General features: G+C 36.6%; 1 protein-coding gene across 5 annotated transcripts in view; it reads left to right on the forward strand.

Annotated features, from left to right (window-relative positions):
* LOC118183484 (uncharacterized) overlaps positions 1-21,668 on the forward strand; it is a 201,543-nt gene that overhangs the window by 116,631 nt on the left and 63,244 nt on the right. For all 5 annotated transcript variants that reach the window (XM_085821728.1, XM_085821725.1, XM_085821727.1 and 2 more), the window contains 3 exons: positions 3,331-3,474; positions 6,332-6,490; positions 13,851-13,976. In XM_085821728.1, coding sequence (XP_085677854.1) covers positions 3,331-3,474; positions 6,332-6,490; positions 13,851-13,976 — 429 coding nt within the window. The remainder of the gene's footprint in view (positions 1-3,330; positions 3,475-6,331; positions 6,491-13,850; positions 13,977-21,668) is intronic.

The following is a 21,668-nucleotide window of genomic DNA, read 5'->3' on the forward strand; positions in this document are numbered from 1 at the left end:
AATTATTTTTCACCTTCTCTGCAATTACCTCATGTGATATGCAATGTAGTCACAATTACCCATATTGTAAGTATATTGGAGATTTTGTTGAGAAACACTGTATTGAAATATGCTCGTTATTCCATTGAAATTTAACATTTTGGAGACACATAAACAAAAACTTTCGTTACATCACTTCAGGGCAACAGAAATTTTGTATCAAACGTAACGGGATTTGAGATATACAGGGTGTCCCAAAACGACCGCATAAACTCTGAACAGCTAGATTCCTCGTTGGGAGTACATAAAAACTGACCAAAGAAGCGTTCCTGTACGATCCATAGTTTACGAGAAAAATACGAAAAACAGAGTATGACGTCATTGCCTGTGCAAGAAAAAACACTTTATTGAACATATCAACAGCAGTATATGCACAATTTAAATCCTATATTCAAAGTGTCCGCCGTGCATGTCGAGGTAGGCTTGAGCATGACGTGGAATGGCTATCATCACACGTTGCAGCATCGCGGGGTCCACCGAAGTACAAGCAGCATGCAGACGAGCAACTAAGTTCATTGGTGTTGTCACTACGTCTCGATACACCAGTTCCTTGAGATGGCCCCATAGGAAAAAATCGAACGGTGTAAGATCTGGAGAACATGGCGGCCATATAACCAGACCCCCACGTCCTATTCAGCGGTTGAGGTATTCCATATCCAGCCAACCACATACAGGAGCACAGAAATGCGCCGGAGCCCCATCATGCTGGAACCAAAGTCCCTGCATTGCCGCTAATGTTATGTCATCGAGGAACTCGGTTAAGACCTCATTGAGAAACACCAAGTACGACTGTTCCGAGAGCCGGTCAGGCAACAGATATGGTCCAAGCAAGCGATCCCCGAATATGCCGGCCCACACGTTAAGAGAACAACGTTCCTGATGTTTCTGCGGCCGGACTGCATGCGGATTGACCTGGGACCACATATGGCTGTTGTGATGGTTGAATACCCCATCACGAGTGAAACATGATTCATTGGTCTACAGGATATATGTAATGAAACCATTATCTGTGTTCTGTTGCTGCAACAGCCATTCAGAGAAGGCCACGCGTTTCTGAAAGTCATCTGGTTTCAAACCTTGCACGGTTGTGGACTGAAATGGGTGTAACCTCTCAGACCGCACAAGACTGTGCGCAGTACTTTTACTCGAAGTCATCTCACGGGCTAATGTGCATGTGCTTACCTCGGGCTTCTCTTCTACCTGCTGCAGTATTGCATCCGCCTGTGCTACCGTCAGGCCGCTCCGCGGTCTTCCAATATCGTGAAGATTGGGTGCTGGCAAGACGCTTCCCTTATTTCGTAGTCTGTCGTCCAGCCTACGGATGACGTTGACATCGGGAGGACGGCGGGACGGATATCTACGGGCACACTCCCTAGCAGTTTGTAAAGCATTTCCATTACATCGGCCGTACATCAAGTACATGTCGCAGTAGTAACGAACGGAATACATGGCCACCATACGAAGACTACCGGTAGGTGCAAGATGCAGCCTTTTAAATACCAGTTCAACGGCGGCGTAACGTCATTTCACGGCGTTCTCTCATGCATGACGCGATATGCGTGGCAAACGTTTTAAACATTATCGTCTGGAAAAAGATATACCATGTCCAAAAGCGCCACTCCTCCAATACAGTGGTTAGTACAGTACACTAGGAGAAGGGTCACCCAGACCGACAACTCGAGACTGTCATACACAGTTAAATGACCCAATCCCTAGATTTCGTCGGTGGAGGCCTAACCCCCCGGTCAACCCGGGGGGGACAGCCAGGGTTTCACAGAGTCTGGGTTAAGCAAAAAAGTCAAATCCACCAAGTACAGTGTTTAGTGCTGACTGTTATACAGATTGGCCTAAGTTCGATTTTCGAAGAAGACATGAGTATATTTAAGCATGTAGTATCTGTGTCAAAAGGGGCTGCTCAAAACACACGTCGAGCGGAAAGTCTTTTCGATAGGCTATTGTAGAAGAAGAGGAGTGGGAAACCCTGGGAAGTGTTCCTCTTCAAAATGGGGGCAGAATGGCACGGTTAGTGTTGATGAACTGTACCTGTACGGCCAATGATTAATTTTTCGTGTGCTTCCCCCTCTCCCTTTACCTATACCCAAAGCAGTTTGTGATCAGTGAAATCAGTTTCGTAATGCGTGCGTCAGTATGACTATCAACACCGTTCTTCATATAGAATGTCTGCTACCGATAGTAATGCTAAGTTAATCATGGTAATGTTAATAGTAATAATAAAGATTTCCGAAATATAAACCATCATATTGTGACTTTTATTTGGAAAATGGAAAACACTTTTCATAGTCAAATGTCTTTTACGAGGTGTCGTCGAATCTACTTATTGTAAGTTGTATATGATTAGCCACAAATAAATATATATTCCTAAAAGAAAACGTGTAAATATAAAGTATTAATATTTTTCATACGAATATATTTTGATGTACCTTCTGCTTCCAAAGGTTAGATGTCATTTGTTTCTCTTTTTATTCATAAAGCCCAGATGATCGACATATCCCCACAAACGGAGAGATATTCCATCCATTTTTATAAAGCATGGAACGTTTTGCGATCAAAAATATGTAAAATGTATATATTGTATGTGGTAGCTTTTATTATTCGAGAAAGAAAGGAAATATTTTAAAAGAAAGTAAACAATATAACTACATACAGAAATTTTATGTATTGTATGATTAATTTGTCATTGTAGCATAAGTGGCCTACCATTGGCTGAGTGGATAAAATCGCTAAATATTGGTAGCTCTGCTTGGCTTCTAATCCCAGCAAAGGAATTGGCGTTAGAGCGTTTTTATGGATTTTGTTGTGTATAACGCCATTAGGTGCTAATTTCTTCTTAGGTAAACATCCCTCGAGTGCTTTGTCAAAATCATTTAATGAATCACCAAACAACCAATGCATAAATATTTCCAAAATATTTTCCTGTGATTGACAGAATCACTATGACATACTTGATTCGGATTTCCGATTAGAACACATTATTAATATCATTTATAATTTGTTGAGATTTTCTGATTTGATATGATTATTATATATGTCTAATCAGTTACTTATTTTTGAGCAAGCTTACTTGAGTTATACATTTTCTATCTCATAGATCATCATATGAGTGCTAAAAGGGCATTAAAGCCTATAGAGGAGTAAAAAATTTATGTAAAAGACAATTATTGCCGTATAATTCCTGATTCTGCTGGAAGCATTTTCTGTTATATCACTTATCCGATAGCTTATTCGATTGCTAAGTAATGTTATTCTAAAACTCTGATACGTCCCATTCAGATCTAGATGAATGTCTGGAAGGTAGCCATGCTTGCAATCCTGCTACACAGAACTGCGTAAATGCCGTTGGGAGCTATCGTTGTGTCACTAAGGCAAGTTGTCCTCATGGTTATAGATGGAGTCAGTTCCGCAACAAGTGCGATGGTAAGTCATTCGTAAAAATTTATTATCTGGCGTAAAACATCGCAGAATTTTTTATTCTAAATAGCACAAATAATTCACACTTATGCAGGGCAAGTGTTTTAAAATAGTCTTTAAAATACCATCTTAGGTGTTGTGAGTTAGTTGCAGATACGGAAGGAATTAGGTGTAATGAAATGCATTTAGGATAGTAGCATTCGATTATAAAATAAAAGAAGCTTGAAAATTATGCAAAATTTGGATTATAACGTAGGAAATATTCTTCAGAAATTGAAAAATAATGGGAATTACAGCGAATAATCGAAGCTGAAAAACAGCTACAGAATTTAATTTGGTTATTCGAAGTATTAGAAATGTACACAATACTTCAAAATTAGAAACAATTGAAGAAGCAATAAAAGAAACTATAAAAAAACAATAAAAATGAAACTGAAAAGTTTCGAATTGTTTTTGTGAAAGCATTTTATAGAAATTTGTATAAATCTTATTACATCATATAAAATTTCAGTAATTTATTTGAGAACTTCTCAGACGTATTATGTGCAGCTAAGTTTGAGAATATTCTGCTACATTTTTACTACAATTAATGCAAGTACTAGATGTGTTATGTTTTTTAAACATTTAATAATTTTTGTGTTCGTTAATATTTTTATTATTCACAAATTATTTTACATTTACCATCCTAAATATCATCAGATATTATGTAAGTAAAACATTATCACTAACAAAATGATTTTATTATTATGGAATTGAAATAAAGTTAAAAATTTCAATAAAATAATTTGGAAATTAAATTTTCAATTTAATAAATTGAAAAGTTTCCAGAAGTGAAGTTTTAATTTTAAATAGGTTTTTTAAAAAAAAAAACCTTAAAAACCACTATTCTTCATACTTGCGCGCATTATATCTAAAAAACTAGGTAAGACAGAGCCTCAAAAGCTGTACATCTGGATATGAAGCACACTGCGAAAAAAAAAAAAAAAAAAAAAAAAAAAGTACAGTTTTATATCTCCCGTTCTACTCGGCCGATTGACGAAATTCAACTTGGCGTTTTTCGAAAGCGCGATTTAGGATACGTATTAGATTTTTATATAGCATTGTTCTAATATAGGTATTTTGACACAAAATAGGATTTTTTCTGAAATGACATGCCATTTTTTTTTTCCATTTTTCGATTCTACGACCCAAATTATGCCAAAGTACCAAGTTTTGTAAAACTCGCACGAGTAGTTTTTAAAACATTAGCTTTCAAACTTTTATCTCCTCTATGTAAATTGAATTTGGTAGATATTTATTTATACCTCATTTTTTATTAAATTTATTTGATTCTTCCTTTCATATTTCGAAATTTAGGTTCATTCCGAATAAAATTCACCCATTCTTTATGATTTATTTTTAAAATTTGTATTTTTAAATAATTTTTATAAATTTTTCAAAAGCAATTTTGAACTAATAAAAGGTTTACCATCATCTTATAGTAGATGTATTTCTAAGCATACCTGCAAAAAATTACAGTTTTTTATTCAAAATTTCTTACGATATACGTGAATTTATTATATTGGCGCGTTGTGAAATTTGGTATATTTGTTACACGACAAATGTGGTTTACACACTTTCTCAAAATTATTTGAAAGTTTGAACGATGAGTTTTTCCTCTCGTGTAAAGTTAAAAAAAAAAAGGAAAGGAAAATAGGTTGCTATAAATTAAGAAGTTCGCCAAGTGAATTATTCTTGGCGCAAACTGAAAAAAAAAATGCGACAAGATAAATTTTTGAGTTTCTCCGTAAATTTCGCACTAAATTTTACAAATTTTAATATTTACGCATAATTTGAGTCTTAGAATCGAAACATGGGGAAAAAACTGGCATGTCATCAAGACAATTTATTCAAATGAACTATAATTATGGAGATAAGCTAAATGCAAATTATAATTTTTTAGTATAATTTGCATTCAAAAAATTAACATTAAAAGGTTTTTTTAATTAACGTTTGATTATTTTTAGTTATATAAAACTAATTAAAAGGCTATAGTTCGGATAAGTAATGAGATTCAAATGTTTGACATAAATGTCTGCAAATTATATTAAATTTGCATAACATATCAGTGTGACGAAGAAGAAGAATTCGAGAGCTGTATTATTCGGAGTCAACAAAATATTTCTTTAATTATCAATTTCCTTTCAAATGTACTTAAGATTTTTCACAAGCATCAATTTCAAACCTAATAACTCTGAAACAATTGTTGAAACAAACAAACAACAACCCACGAGCAGCCAAGCGGTTAGTAGCTAAACACTGGTAGTTCAACCTGGGTTCAACTTCAGAAGAACGGGCTGGTTGCATGGGCGTTTTCATGGTTTTCCCCATGTGTAACGTAGTTAAATGCCAGCTTCCCTCAGAAAATTCACCAAGACGGCATCCCTTATGCGAGATAGCCCTCGCTTGCTTTGCTGTAACCAAATAAACCAAACAAATTGTGAATATAGATACAATGGTTATTTTCTAAATTTTTCTGAAATTAATGCTAAACATCTTGTATTTGGAGCTAGTTAAAGATGTAAAGTCTCTTTAAGCAGCGAACATCTGAATAATGCTTCATACTTAATTATCAACTTTTATGTAACCTAAATATTTTTATTCACAGTGTGAATATCTGTGAGTAATTCAATATCTGTCCCAAACGTTTTATGAATGACGCATTATCAAACTTATATTATTATTTTATTATTTTATTGACATCTATACACGTAAACTGAACAACAACCGAACTGTGTGTGTGAGAATTGTAATTAATTAGAGCCATGATAATTTTGCACTGAGTTATTATTATTGTTATTATTACTATTATTTGTACTACCAGATGTGAACGAGTGTGTTGAAGGCACAGATGACTGTGACAGAAGAACTCAGCACTGTGTCAACACGCAAGGAAGTTTTCAATGTCAGACGAGAGCGCCACCGCCAGTTCAGAAATGTGGGACAGGCTTTACTTATGATTCAAGCAGACAGGAATGTATAGGTAAGGTAAATCCATATTTTTCAGCCAAGACTTCAGAGAATTCTTGCCTCAAAAATAAGCAAAAAATAAGTACTTATGTGAAAACTTTATTCTTCCAAACCTAGTTGTAGAAAAAGTAAACCCCTTTAAATTTTAAAAAGTTGTCAGAAAAATTTCCTTTATATGATTTTGAACATTACAGAAAAAACTCATTGCTTTTTCCTAAACTAGCCGCTTAAAATAATTATCATGAAACGGAAAAAATAGCTAATGATTTCAATGAGTCCAATTCGTGTAATTTCATGAAAATATTCAATAATACTAATCAGACATTTCTTCATTTAAATACATTTTTACTTCCTTGTTCGAAGTAAAAAGGAAGTATTGTAATCGCGAAAAATTTTGGATATCATATTTTAACGAAAATATACATTTTGACCGCTATCCCAATGCAATTTAACGATGTTTTTGGCGTAACATATCTACGTAAGGACAGAATAAAGGACTCTCCCCCCCCCAAAAAAAAAATAGTAAAACTGATTTAAAATGAATTCTGAAGAGAATTTTTCGTGGCGTCTGTGCGTACGTACGTACACATACATACATACGATGTACGATACATACATACGATGTACGCATGTATGTATGTATGTATCTCGCATAACTCAAAAACGAGTAGCCTCAGAACGTTACAATGTTGTATATAGAACTACTATGACACGTAGATGTGCACCTACTATTTTGGTTGCAATCGACCGCACCAAAAGTATATAAGTATATGTATATATATATCCACTCTATTACTCGGCTCAGTGACCTCAGTTTCTTTATTCTTATATGTTTGTAAATTGTACATTTTTTGCTTTAAAAATCACTGAATTTCGTTGTTCTTCTCTTCCGGTTAAGGTTTTTATGCCTTTAGTAAATCTACATGCAATAATTTTAGAATTATCAACAATTTAAAAGTGTTTAAGTGCGGCTAAGCCTAATTATTCTTTTTTCCATGGCGGCTATATTTGTTTACATTGAACCTTAGGAGATCAGTGGATTTGTTGCCAATCTAGAGAAACTAATCTTCGCAACAACAGAGATAATGCATTCTTTTATTATTGAGAATTAAATCATGCTTAATCTTATCTAGAGTTTATTCAAGGATAAGTGCTTAAGATTTATTTTAATATAGATTATATTTAATATAGATATTTAATATATTAATTTTTAATATAGATATTTTGGGTTTTTATGTATTTTTGCCTTGTTGCGAAGGGAGAACTAAATTAATTGAATGAGAAAAACTGAATTGTCTGTGAAAAACTGTTTCTTTTTTATTTGTTTAATTTCTTTTACACATCGTTTTAGGTTTAGTATAGTATTTGAATAGAACATGTGACAACGATTAGATAATTCTTCAGATGATATACATTTCGTGCATTCTGAATTATAATTTGTTTATTGTATTATAAATCGTTGTGTGGCAACTGCCTTTCATAGTAGGAATTTTCCAATTTAACTCACATGTGCTCGAGACTCGACATGAAATTCTCTCAGTTACAAATTTAATCATTCAATGATTTATGTCATTCACATTATTACTACTCAGCGTACTATATTGCATTCTATGTTCAACTCATATTATTTAATTGTGAATTTCAACTAGTAAGATATTAGGCACGCTCGTTCTCCTCGTGCAACTTAATTGTTTTCATAAAACCTTGACTCCCCTTTCTTCGGCCGAAGTATCTTCGCCTTCGAGTTCGCACCTTGATATATTTACATACACAATTGGCCCAAGGCATTTGCAAAACGAACTGTTTAAAATCCTAATGTGATTGGACACCAATATACCAGAGACTATTAGGATTAGTTATACATACAATAAATGAAATGTAGCGCTGTTAAGTGAAACTAGCACCAGAGTGTCGCTAGGGTAAACAATTATAGTGAATTTTAAAGAGTGCATTTATTCTATTGTGGTTTATTCGCTATCGACGAAATAGATATAATTCAATGCAATAAGTTTAAATGAAATGTAAGAAAAAATGCGTATAATCTACTATTCCGTACAAGAAAATCATGTGGTGTACACATCAGATTTTTTTAGCAGATATTTAGCCATTCAGCTTAAAAAGTAAGAAAACATATTCTTAAGAACTGCGAGTATTGCTTTTTCTCGCTTGGTTTGTTAATAAGTAACGAACTGATTAAATTTGAACATTAAATATGTTACGCTTTAGTGAACGCCAACACGCTGACGTTCACTAAAGCGTTACATATTAGATAATGTAACATATAGATAAAAGCGCAACATGCATATAAAAGTACTTTTTTTCGGGCAGTAGCAGCATATTGCTTTTGAATAGTTGAGCCTCTTGATTACAAGTGAAAGATAATTTCATTTTGCCAAATAACAACAGTCTGGCGCGACGGAAATATTTTTTTTTTATTTTAAACGATGTTGCCATAGATCGCTGGGTTTGTTAATTAAAAATTCACTAATTTCATTCAAAATATGACATAAATTAAACATTTTTTTAAAATTTGAAGTCCACAAGTTGGACTACACGTATTCAAAATCTGCTGCTCTAAGTGCTGCCGTTTTTCCACAATCCGAGGACCATACATATACGAGGGTTGCTATTTATATTTCTGACTTAATAATGAAAAAAAAATGTGCATGATCGAAATTTGTATTATTGTTTTTCAAAATATTCTCCATGAAGATCAATACACTTTTGCCAAGCGTTTAATAAATTTTCGAAAACCTTTATCCACCCATTGAGGTAACTCCAAAACATGCGTTTTGAATGCATCAACCGGTTCTTCGGCTGTTGCAAATCACTGGCCACGTAATTTGTTATTGATGTGCGTGCGGAAATAAAATAAGTCATTGAGTACCAAATCAGGGCTGTTCAGTAGATGACCCATAATACGATGTTTTGTCCTGTCAAAAATTCCTTTGTTTGAGCCGATATATGAGACCTCACATTGTCGTGATGAAGAATGATTTGCCTCTTTTTCTGCTATTTTCGAATTTCTCCTATGACGTCTAGCAAACAAAAGGTTGTGTACCATTCGGAATCGACCGTCTACGTTGCCCTAAAGCCACTTTCGACACTTTACCGGTAAAGACGAAGAAACAGGCAAACATTTGCTTCGATGTGCTTCTTCTGCAAACAACTTTTGTTGGATTTGGCTGTCCTTGGAAGACCCATACAGTCGACTGCTGTTTTGTTTCGTGCTTATGTGCATAGATCCATGATTCGTCACCTGCGTAGTTTCGCGTAGATGTAAACAGCTTTTGATGCACCTTGAACGTGTTTTTCCAACATTTCCTTGCATCAATCGACACAAGCCTTCTTTTGAGCGGATTACGCGTTATCCAACGCGAACAAATCGACGATCTTGCTTTATCAGTTCACCCACAGCATCGATATTTTCTGGCACAGCAACCGATTTTGGACAACCTTCACGGAATTCGTCCTGGAGCGAACGTCAAGCACGATTGAATTTGTTATACCAGTTTTTTACAGTGCTGTAGGATGGTGCTTTTTCGCTGTATAACGAATTAAGTTCATCAAAGCACTCTTGTCTTGATAATCAACGTTGACAATTAGGAAAAATAATCGCAAGAAAATATTAACTAATCAATTCTAATTTTTGCCCGAGATAATTTTTCAATTTACTGTAGACAACACAAATCACGCTAAAATAAAAATATATTCTGAAGAAGTTATTATTAACAAATCAAACTTTCGAGTGGAATCGTCTGCAGTCGCCTAGCAACACTTATTGTTGCCAAAGCCAGAAATATATTCTCGTAGATTCTTCATTATTTAACTATGATTATCTATTCTATCTTTCTGAAGACATACAACAACAACAAGATTTGGGCATTCCCTGCCTCGTGAACTTAATCACATTACAGGTCCACTCACCTTTGAGGCACATCGTAGGGGTTCAACCTGTACTATTACCCCTCCTGGGGAGCGGCGCACCACATGGAATTCACAAGGCAGCACTGGTCGTTTGATTTTCTACCTGCCAGTCGCATGGGCGAATCCGTCGCAGTGGGTCATTACCCAGCAAACCAAGAGGATCACCCCCCCGGCTATAGAGCCGTACCGCTCAGGATATGCCAGACCCCGAGGCCGGCCAATAAGTGACCTTTTCCAGGGCTTTCAGAACCACCAAGTTCATAAATTTTATACCCCCGTGGCCGAGACTGCCTAGCCAGTAGCTTCGCAGAATTCTCTGCGTCGACCCCCCGGGGGGTGAAGACACTACATAGAAACGTCGTTCCCGAAACCATTCCGTCTTTCTAAACTGCTAATTGAAAGACACTTTGACACCATGGCGTAACTAGAGAAAGGCGGAAGAAGCGGTCCACTCCGGGGGGAAAGGGGCGGGAAATATGATTTTATAGGGGTTAGTCAGGTGGATCATCTACGCAACTGAAGAATAATTTTGGTAAGTATTTACTCTTTCCTTACCATATGCCTTCGCGCTACAACTGGAGAGCATGTACGGCTAACAAAGGAGAGTTCCTGTATTCGAATTCCGGCGTGAACATTACGCATTTATCATTTATTTTGACCTGCTTAAAAAGCCTAATGACTCTACAAACTATATTCTAAATTGCCATACGGAATTCAACTGAGAAGAAAAACGTTTTAGATAAAGCATTGAAAGAAATCCCCACGTGATTTCAACAGCTACGCTCTTTTGTTATAACTTTTTTACTCCTTTGAAACTTCTGAATGCAAATTACAAATATCAACTAACTGATGGTAGTGGCATTAATAAAGAAGAATTCCTTGTTGAAAAAAGAAGTATTTCAGGGTTTTATATCCATTATTGCTAGGGAAATCGAAACAAGAATGTGGAAGGACAGTTCTTTTGAATATTTTCAGTTTATTCTCAAATACAATCTCCAGACCAAAGTTCGAAATATTGAAATACTAGTGAGAACTTTCCTTTCAATTGCTGTAAATGTGCTTTCAGTGCTAATTCTGAGAAGCGTTTTCTAAATAAAAATCATTTAAATAGTACTTAAAAATTAGAAATGTATATTTTTCATTTAAGAGATCCTTCTCTACTGCCTGCATAACAGCGTAAGCAATTAAATAGACCTGTGCAATGTCATTGAAAGGATATATTCTGATCTCTGCCAAATTAAACGCTTTTATTCAGAATTGGTTGTCTGTCAACTATTTCGTGAACCAAGCATTGAATATAACGTGTTTCGTGATATCATCTGTACAGAGTCAATTCTTAGTGAAGATTACTGTTTGAGCTGTTGGTGTTTGTAGCTACATAGTACCATGAAGGAAATTTGATGTTCATTGTTGATATATTAATATGAGGCCCAATCCTGCATCCTTTGATCCTGTGTCTCTGCGGCCGTGACCTGACGCCTCGTACCATAGAATACCAAACTTGAAAGCACGCTTATACATCAAGTACAAGAAATCTAGCTCTTTTATAAGTACCTGCAGTGGTAGCAAATATTTCGTACCTGACTAGGGATAGTAATAAAATTCCTCTGGTCAAGCAGTAACAAGCTCAAGAACTTTGCTCTTTTCCTGGAGTAATGGCCGATTTCGCTGTTCAGTCATTCACCTAATTATTTAGCCAAGTTGTACCTTAGCCTGTCTTTAAATCTTTTCTTAGTCCAAAGGGATTTGTCCCCGAAGAACTATTGTTTTCGTTTTGCGGTTTTGTCGATTCACAACAAACGGCGAATCACTTCTCAAATTGTTGCCACAAAGTATTATCGCCCAGAGAAAGAACTAAATAATGAAAAATCTGCATAAATAAATGCATATTTCTCGCATTTGTAATAAAACAACGGTACAAATCAAATTTTGAACGACGTAATCTTCCTACGAATATGGGCATGTGGAAGACGAAATTTGAAATTTGGATTTATTATCGATTTCCTATTTTGTAAAACTTTAACGAATTTTTGATTAATAAACTCAAGGATTTCAAAGCGAGCAATGGCAACGTAGTACAGAAAAAAAACATTTTTAGCACCAGCGCTTGAGTCTCTGTATCGGAAATTCTAAAGATATGCTCATTTTAAAACTACTTTGCGACATTGCTATTGAACTGAATTTTATGGTTTAAGTGCAAAGAACGTGATATTTGATAAATAAAGGTAACACACAAAACGTTAAACAAACGCCCCTTTGGACGTAATTTAAAATCTGAAACATTTCAATTTTTCTCTCTCTTTCCCTCTCTTTTTTTTTTTTAATTTTTTATTTATATACTTCAGAATTGTGCACGTAAAATACGCAAAAGTAAACAGAAAAATAAAAGAAAATACTAACTATATAAAGTATTTCTCCCGACTTCTTAGCGTGCCTTCGTGGTGTAGTGGTCTGCCTGGACGTGTATTCCAGAGGTCTATGGTTCGATTCGCAGCGAAGGCGTTGCTCATTTTTTCATCTTTCCTTCTTCAAAAATAATCCTAGTGTCTCTACAGTGGCGCCCGAACTAAAAGAGTGGTGGATGATAATTCTTCACACCCAGGATTTGGAGACTGGGCCCTTAAAAACCCCAGTTTCCCTTTAAAAGGAGGATTGCATAAGGTATTTCTCCCGCCTTCTTAGCGTGCTTTCGTGGTGTAGTGGTCTGCGTGCTGGGCGCGTATTGTAGAGGTTCGCGGTCCGATTTCTGGCGAAGGCGTTGCTCATTATTCATCTTTCCTTCTTCAAAAATAATCCTAATGTCTCTACAACTAAATAATAAATTCTTGAAGTCTTCTAAGTCAGTACCTTCTGTTGAGGGAAATCAAACTACTAAAACGGAAAGCGTCTGAGTAGGACAAAATGAAAGAATTCGGAAATGGATATTTTATGCTCAAAAGAATATTTATAATTATCTACCAGCTTTTGAATATACAATTAAACGAATGATAAAATGCCAAGAACAGAAATTAAATTTATTTTTATGCAGAAACTTCTGAAGAATAGAAAATGTTTCCAATGCTAAAGGAAATTCTGGTAAACCTGCACTGCTTAACATCCTGTGTAGTACTGCAGAGTCATTAGGTTATTTTTTAAACAGGAAAAAGGGGAAAATTAGCAACGCCTTCACCGTGAATCGAACCACAGATTTCTGGAATATGTGCTCGGCGTGCAGACGACCACACTACAAAGGCATGCTAAGAAGGCGGGAAAAATACCTTACATTACTATTGCCTTTAAATCCATCATGAAAAAATAAGGTTATTTCAATAAGTAGACAGTGTCACAATGAAAGTTCATTCAATTAGTTTTTTGAATTAATTCTATGAACATTTTTAATTTAGTTAATGCTAGTCTTAACGAGGAGAACTGATTTAGAGCATTCAATTTAACATTTTTCTTTTTAGATTTAGATGAATGTTCGATTCATCAACCGTGCGAAGCTGACCAGAATTGTGAAAACACTGCCGGAAGCTTTAGATGTACCTGCTTCCAGGGCTACACTAGGGATGCTTTCACTGGACGATGTAAAGGTAGAAATATTTATAGAGCTAAAACCACACATTTTGTTGATATCGCTTTTGTTTTAAATAACATTTTGATATAAGCTATTTATTTATAAATATTACCAGTCTTCACCTACATGTAAGAAAAGTCAGATTGAAATTTGGAGAACTAAAGATAAGTAGTGAGACCTTAAAGATAGCAGTTTTGTAGCTGTCTAAATTTTAAGTGCAGTGCGTAAGATTTTATTTAAAACATGTTCCTAACTTCTGCTCCTATTTGTCTGTTATCCAGTTATCTCCTTTATTGCTTACTTGAGTCTTAAAAAACGCAAAGAAATAAAAACAAATACTCATGTGTTTTATTTATTCACCTTTAGAAGGGTCAAGTGCAAGGTCATGTTTTTGATTCTTTATCTCACAATAAGTAAAGATCTGATTTTTTTTATATTGTAACAGGAGCTTTGAATTAGATATGTTTAGCATATCTGTAGAAATTGCCATTGAAGCAATTGGATAATTAGTCGAAAGTGAAGTAGTTAATGAAATCTTTGTTTGGGAAATTCACAACTTGTAATATTTTGAACAATTTAAATGCCAGTATTTCAGTTGCATATGAATATTTAGAAACTATTCAACAAGAAGTAAAGACATTCATTCATCTCTCTTGCCCAGACAAGTTTGAATAAATTAATTATAAATCATCCCGATCATTATAAATCTTATAAATCATCCCAATCACATTAGACTCATGTCCATAAATTAAGGATAATTCGAAGTCACGCGGAAATGGAACTCTAAAATAAATATATCACCTGTAAAATCACTACACACATCTTCAAGAATCATATGCAAATTTCAGGAAGAAACCAGATGACACCGATGGTACGTCAAAATGAAGAGAGTGTAAAAGTGATATATAAGGAATACACGCAAAGAAGTAAAATTGTTCGCAGGTGCTTTATAAGCATTTCAGTGCAATAACCGAATAGTTATGACACAAAAGACGCATTTGGATGATTTTTTACGTGGTAGAATTATCGGCCGTCTGGAATGTGGGCGTACCCACTTGGAAGTATCAGACGAACTTGGAATTGCCCAGAGTGTCATCTCCAGGCTTTGGCAACGATTCCAAGATGATGGTAATGCGAGTAGACGTTACAGCACAGGTCGCCCCAGAGTTACAACGCCGAATGAGGACCGGTATTTGGCAGTTACTGCCAAAAGAAACAGGCGGAGCACAGCCTCAGACCTGCCTCATCAGCTCTCTTCAGCAACTGGTACGACAATTTCAAGGCAGACCGTGTACAGACGCTTAGGGCAGATTGGTCTATATGCTCGTAGACCTGTCACATGCGTTCCAATTACTGCAACTCACTGTCGCCTGCGGTTAGCCTGGAGTAGAGAGCATGCACCGTGGACACCGCAACAGTGGGCTTGTGTGATGTTTTCCGACGAATCCAGGTTTAGATTGCAGTCTGATTCTCGCCGGACTTTCATATGGAGAGCACCAAAATACATCATTGAACAACACCGTTACGGTGGTGCAGGAGTGCTCGCTTGCGGTGGAATTATTCTGGGTTCCAGAACTGACCTGCATGTTCAAATTGGTACCATGACAAGCCAAATCTATCGGGACGTCATTCTGGAACAACATGTACGTTTGTTTCGGGGCGCCATGGGCGCACAATTTGTGTTTATGGATGACAACGCCCTTCCTCACCGTGCAAAGATCGTAAGCGAATGCCGTCAATCGGAGGATATCACCCGTATGGACTGGCCAGCATTCTCACCGGACTTGAATCCAGTAGAGCACGTGTGGGACATGCATGGCCGACGAGTTGCAGCCCGTCAACCTCCTCCTCGTCAACATGTCTCCGGGACTTTGGAGAGCATTGCTTTTTGAGTGGTGTAATATCCCCCAAGATCAGATCAATAATTTGATACTCAGCATGCCTAGGCGTTGTACGGACTGTATTGCATCGTCTGGGAGACATACAATGTATTAACAATCATACGAAGCATGTAATATTGATTTTTTGTAAATAGGATTTTTTGTAATTTGCTCCAGGGAGAAAAAATCGCTAATTTTTTTAATAATATCAGGTTCACTGTTCCTTCTAACCTTCTTTGGGAACATACAAGGACCTGACTAGGAACAGAGAGCTTACTAAAGCTATGTTCACTAATTGTAGTAAGTAGACAGGATACAGACGAAGGGTATACAAAAGCCTTTATTTTTCTCTATATACAATAACTTCCGTACTTCGGAATACAATGACCCGCCACTCGGGGTCTAACGTAAAAGTATAAAAATAAAACTAAACTCTAATTCAACTTTAGAATAATACACGTGGAAGATTGGCCTTATAATAACAGGAAGCGTATGTAGCACAGAGACTGTGAACACTACAATACGTTTAATTTATCAAGAGGATTAAAACCTCTGGCCTGGAAGGCAAACAGCAACTGCGTAACTTCTAAGGTAAGCGGCCTTCGTTGACTTACTGCTTCATCTCTCTCGCTTGGCAAAAAGGCCACACTTAAATACTTGGCGTTCGCCAGACAAACTTTGCATAAGAACCTTCACGCTTATAATTCTTGCCGGAAGTAGAAAATAAGAAGTGATAGTAAAGATTTAAAATAAAATAAACGTTAGTAAAACTTAAGATCCTTACATACTTCCCGCCAGAGTTAATTAGTTTGAAACTGAGGTCTAAAACGACCTTGTTGAAAACATTTAGCTCTAGAATCTAACGCGAGGCCAATCTTTTACAAAAATGCTTCGCTAGAAACTAGAAAATTTAAAAGAAAGAAATTTGTTACAATAGCAGCTCCCAGGATATACAACAATCTTTTTTTCATCTGTACTGCATCTAACCAGGAGCTTTTATTCAATTCTGGTTCCTTCCAGAGATCTGGAAGGAAAACTAGTTTAATGAAATGTTACACAATGACATGGCAAGTAACATATAGAATTATACTGCTCTTAACATTCTTATTTCATTCATGACTATTTTAATTATCTCTCCCCGTGCTCTCTGACATGTGTTGTAAAAGAACACCAAACACGAATGTGTTTCTGTCTACGTGTGCCACACTTCCTCCTACAATCAAAACACTAACGTGTTAAAATTCAACATAACGAGACCTCTTAACACACCCTAATTTCAACTCTAAACCCTGAGGTACTATTCTAAAAGTGGCTAACTCTAAAGTGTAGCGTCAGAGAGCCTAACTACATCATTCAACCTTTACCACATATTCGCCATGATTTAATCTTTACAGTCACACGAATAACAAATTTTTAACATTACTTTCACTTTTACCATATCACGGTATTTCTTAACATTTAAAATAACAGAACATATCAACATGCCGTTAATTTTACAGATTTGAAAACATACATTAGTAGTACATTGTTAACTTCTATTCTTTTCAAAGCAAGTGCCAATTCTTTCTACATTGAAATAATACATTTCAAAAAGTCTTTCAGACTAAAACTTCTCTCTTGCTAGAATGTTTTAAATAAAATTTATACAATAACTTTTTTTACAATATTTAAGTTTTTACACAACGCTATTATACATCAACTTTAGTTTTACGCGCGAGTAATTGAAAACATAATAAGAAAATCGGTCACAACTCATTTCTCGCCCTTTTGGCGATAAAGGTAGACCTCGCATGAGGTAAAACTTCTTGAAATCTGCCACTTGCAGTAAGAATGAAAGATTAACTTAAGTTTGCAAAGTAACATAAAATTTTACTTATCTTTGTAATATTCGGACATCCTTTTCTGGGCCCAGTCTTTAAAGGTACTGCAGATAGTAGCTTGGTTTATCCTCCTTCTTGTACGGGCTCGCCCTTCAGTGCTTTCCTCTGGAAGCTTCCTTTTTTCACCAGTACGGCCACCCTTGAATACTTTCCTTTTCTCCTCTGCTTGTGGTCTTTGCCGTTTGATGGCAGCTGGTCTTGGCGGAACCGGGAAATTTCTTCCGTGTTCTTGCTTGGACCTCGTTGCTGGCCGTTCAAATTTTCCTTGAACTTTTTCCTCCGCCGCTGATGGCCCTTCCGCAGTTCGGCGACTTTTGCTGCGGAGAGTTCTGTCGGATGAGTAGATCTTCCGTTTTAAAGCCGGGTTATAGTTGCCGTCATTTCTCCTGGTCCTCTTCACATACGTCGTCCTTCTCCCTTCTTCATCCTGGGGGTGTTCGGGAACTCTGTTTTCTGGACGGTGGAACGGCTTCTTTTTCTTGTTACATTCAATTTTTCCGCGGGGCAATTTTCTTTTCACTTGCTTCTGTCTCTCATTGGCTTGCCCTTGTACTTGTCGTTTTCCCACCTCTGGAACTTGTACCTGCGGTGTCTGCCGTGCCGGATCCTGCAAAAGATCTGAAAAGATTTGCATTTTATTACGATCGAAGTAGGGCTTAATTTGATCAATGTTTGCGGAACAGGTTTCACCATTCCTGGCTTTTAACACTACAACAGCGTGAGTTATTTTTTCTATAACATATGGTCCTTCAAATCGTGGAAAAAATTTGGCAGTTTTATCTTCTGGTGCTGAAGAAAGTGAATGCTTAATTTTTAAAACTTCATCCCCTACTTTATAAGTTACTCCCCGTCGTTTCAAATCATAATATAACTTCTGTTTTCTTTGTGCTACTTCCGTATTCTTTTTTGCTTCTTTTATTAGTTTTTCTATATCACCCATTTTAAATTCTGGGGCTCTTTGTTGCACATAAAATAATTTATCTAACGGTGTTATAATCTTTCTACCTAGAAATAACTCAGCAGGAGTTTTGCCCGTTGTATCATGTTTTGCGGTCCTAAGGGCGAAAGCAAATTCATTGACATAGTTATCCCAGCTTTTATGAAAATTTTTAACATAACTACGGATAATTTTCACTATATTTCTATTGACCCGTTCCGCTATATTTGATTGCGGCCGATACGGGACCATTTTTAAATGACGTATGCCCAGTTTTTGGCACATGTCTTCAAATATATTACTTACAAATTGAGGACCATTATCCGATATAACTTTTAGGGGCGCCCCGTATTTTAAAATATATTTATTTAAAATAGAATCAGTAACTAATTTCGCGGAGGCTCGTTTTAAGGGAACAATTTCGGTCCATTTACTAAAATGATCAACCATAACAAGGAGATAGGGACTTTTATTTAACTGACTTTTTGGGAAAGGGCCCAATAAATCGATGCCAATTATTTCATTTGGAAATTCGGATTTAATACTATTTAGAAACCCGGCCGGGCGGAAATTAATATAATTAACTGCTTGACATGTTGGGCAGGACTGGACATACGCCCTTGTTAACTTTTGCAGTTCAGGAAAGTAGACTGCCTCGCGTACGCGTTGGATAGTTTTTCGAATACCAGCATGAGAAGCTAAAGGGCTGTCATGGAGCTCCTGCAGGATATTTAATCTAAGACTAGCTGGGATAACAGGTCGAAATTCGTTGTTGGAATTCGTAGTTTTTGTATAGAATAATAGACCATCTATTAGTTCGTAATGGGCCGCCCTATTTCTTATCGCCACAATATCTTGGTGGCTAAAATTTTCAGGATCCTTAAAATACTCATAAATACTTCCAAACTCAGGATCCTTACCCAGTTCGGTTATTACAGTTTCTCGGGAATTTATTGTACACGCTGTAAGCATTGCAACTTTTACGGTATTACCCTGTTCGTCTAATTTAATTCGTGATAGGGCATCTGCTACGATATTTTCCTTTCCGGGGGTATGCTTGATTACCAGATTATATTCTTGCAGCTTGAGTGCCCATCTTATTAACCTTGGGGATAAATTTTTCCCTGAGTACAATCTAGTTACCGCCGCATGATCAGAGTATACTGTTATCGGCGCCTTTCCAAAATAGACTCGGAACTTTTGCACTGCTAACAGAACTGCAAGTGCCTCTCTCTCGGTCGCGGAATAGTTTCTTTGTGTTTGATTTAAAGTTCGGCTAAAAAATGCCACGGGCTGCTGATTTTGCGAAAGTACCGCTCCTACCGCATAATCCGAAGCATCCGCTGAAATTTCTAAATTTTCATCCTTTTCAGGAAATTTCAACACAGGGGCTTGCGTGAATGCTTGTTTTAATTTTTCGAAAGCACTATTGGCTTCGGCCGTCCACGAGAATCTTGCCTTTTTCCTTTTTAATTTTAACAATGGCTCAGCGATAGCCGCAAAATCTTTTATAAAGGACCTATAATATGAACAAAGTCCTAGAAAAGAAGAGAGCTTCTTTGCCGTGTTTGGAGTCGGATACTTTTGTACAGCGATTATTTTTGATTCATCTGTCTCGATCCCTTTTTGAGATATTTTGTAACCTAAATATTTTAATTCAGGGGCTGCAAATTTGCACTTTTCGACATTAACTTTTAGACTGCCCTCATTTATAAAGAAAACACCTGTCTTAAATCCTGTACATGTTGATCTAGATTATCACTAGTAATAATGATATCGTCTAAATAGACAAATGTGGACTTTCCAAGAACAGGTCTTAACACAATGTCCATGCATCGCTGAAATGTTGCTGGGGCCCCTGAAAGGCCAAACGGCATACGCAAAAATGCATAAGTGCCAGACTTGGTTATAAAAGCAGTCTTAGGCACGTCCTCAGGCCTCACCCCTATTTGAAAATAACCAGTCGTTAAGTCTAAAGTCGTCATAAATTTGGTTGATTTTATGTTCCTTAAAATTTCTTCTATGATCGGTAACGGATATACCGGATATTTCGTTATGGAATTTAATTTACGGTAATCAATAGCGAATCTCCACCTTTTTGGATGCTCCAAAGGATAATCATTATTTTTCTTACATAAAACCACCGGGCTAGCATAACTACTTGAGATGGGCGTTATGATCTTTTTACGTAGCATATCGGAAATATGCCATTCTATAATTTTTTCCTTATTCTTATCATACCGGTATGGTTTTTGACGAAGTGGCAATGCATCTCCGGTGTCAATACTATGGTTAGTAACCTGAGTAAATCCTGGAATATCACTAAATAACGAAGCAAATTCACTTACCACTTGTCGGATTCTATCTTGCTCGTCATTAGGCAGGTGGTCAAGATTTAACCTTGGCGGTTCAACCTTTTCTACACGCACTGGTTTCATTGTCAGCTTAAGGGACGCTTCATTAAAATCCAGTGTAGCTTGTGCGTCTGAAAGAAAGTCTATTCCTAAGATTAAATGTGCTTGCAGATACTTTACTATAAAAAACATCACCTTTACTTGTTCGTCCTTGATACGGATATACAAAGGTACTTTACCTACACACTTACATTTTTCTCCTTGCGCCGCTAAGACTGTTGTATTATCCGCATTATATATGCGGTATTTGCGAAAATACTTTCTAAAAAACTCCTCTGCCACACAGGAGCACTGCGCGCCGGTATCCAGGAGTGCGGTGGCTGGGATATTATTCACCAAGACTTCAATCTTCGGAAGAGTCAAATTTTTCACCATTACTGTATTTAACTTGTAGGAAGAGGGGTTTTCGTGGCCTTCGGATTTCCGCACCCTCTCGTCAGCAGAAATCCGTTTTAGTTTAAATTATTTTTCCTTTCCGTGCTTTCCTTCTTTTTCCCCTGGCCTTGAGACTTTTTTCCTGGGTTGCTATTGAACTGTCGACGTTCGCCGGCTGTTTTTGAATGCTCGGGTTTCCTTGCCCACTGATTCGCTTTTTCT

The sequence above is a fragment of the Stegodyphus dumicola genome, chromosome 8, assembly GCF_044657685.1.
Source record: "Stegodyphus dumicola isolate Sdum_Otavi_A_Nest chromosome 8, ASM4465768v1".
NCBI classification, from domain to species: domain Eukaryota; kingdom Metazoa; phylum Arthropoda; class Arachnida; order Araneae; family Eresidae; genus Stegodyphus; species Stegodyphus dumicola.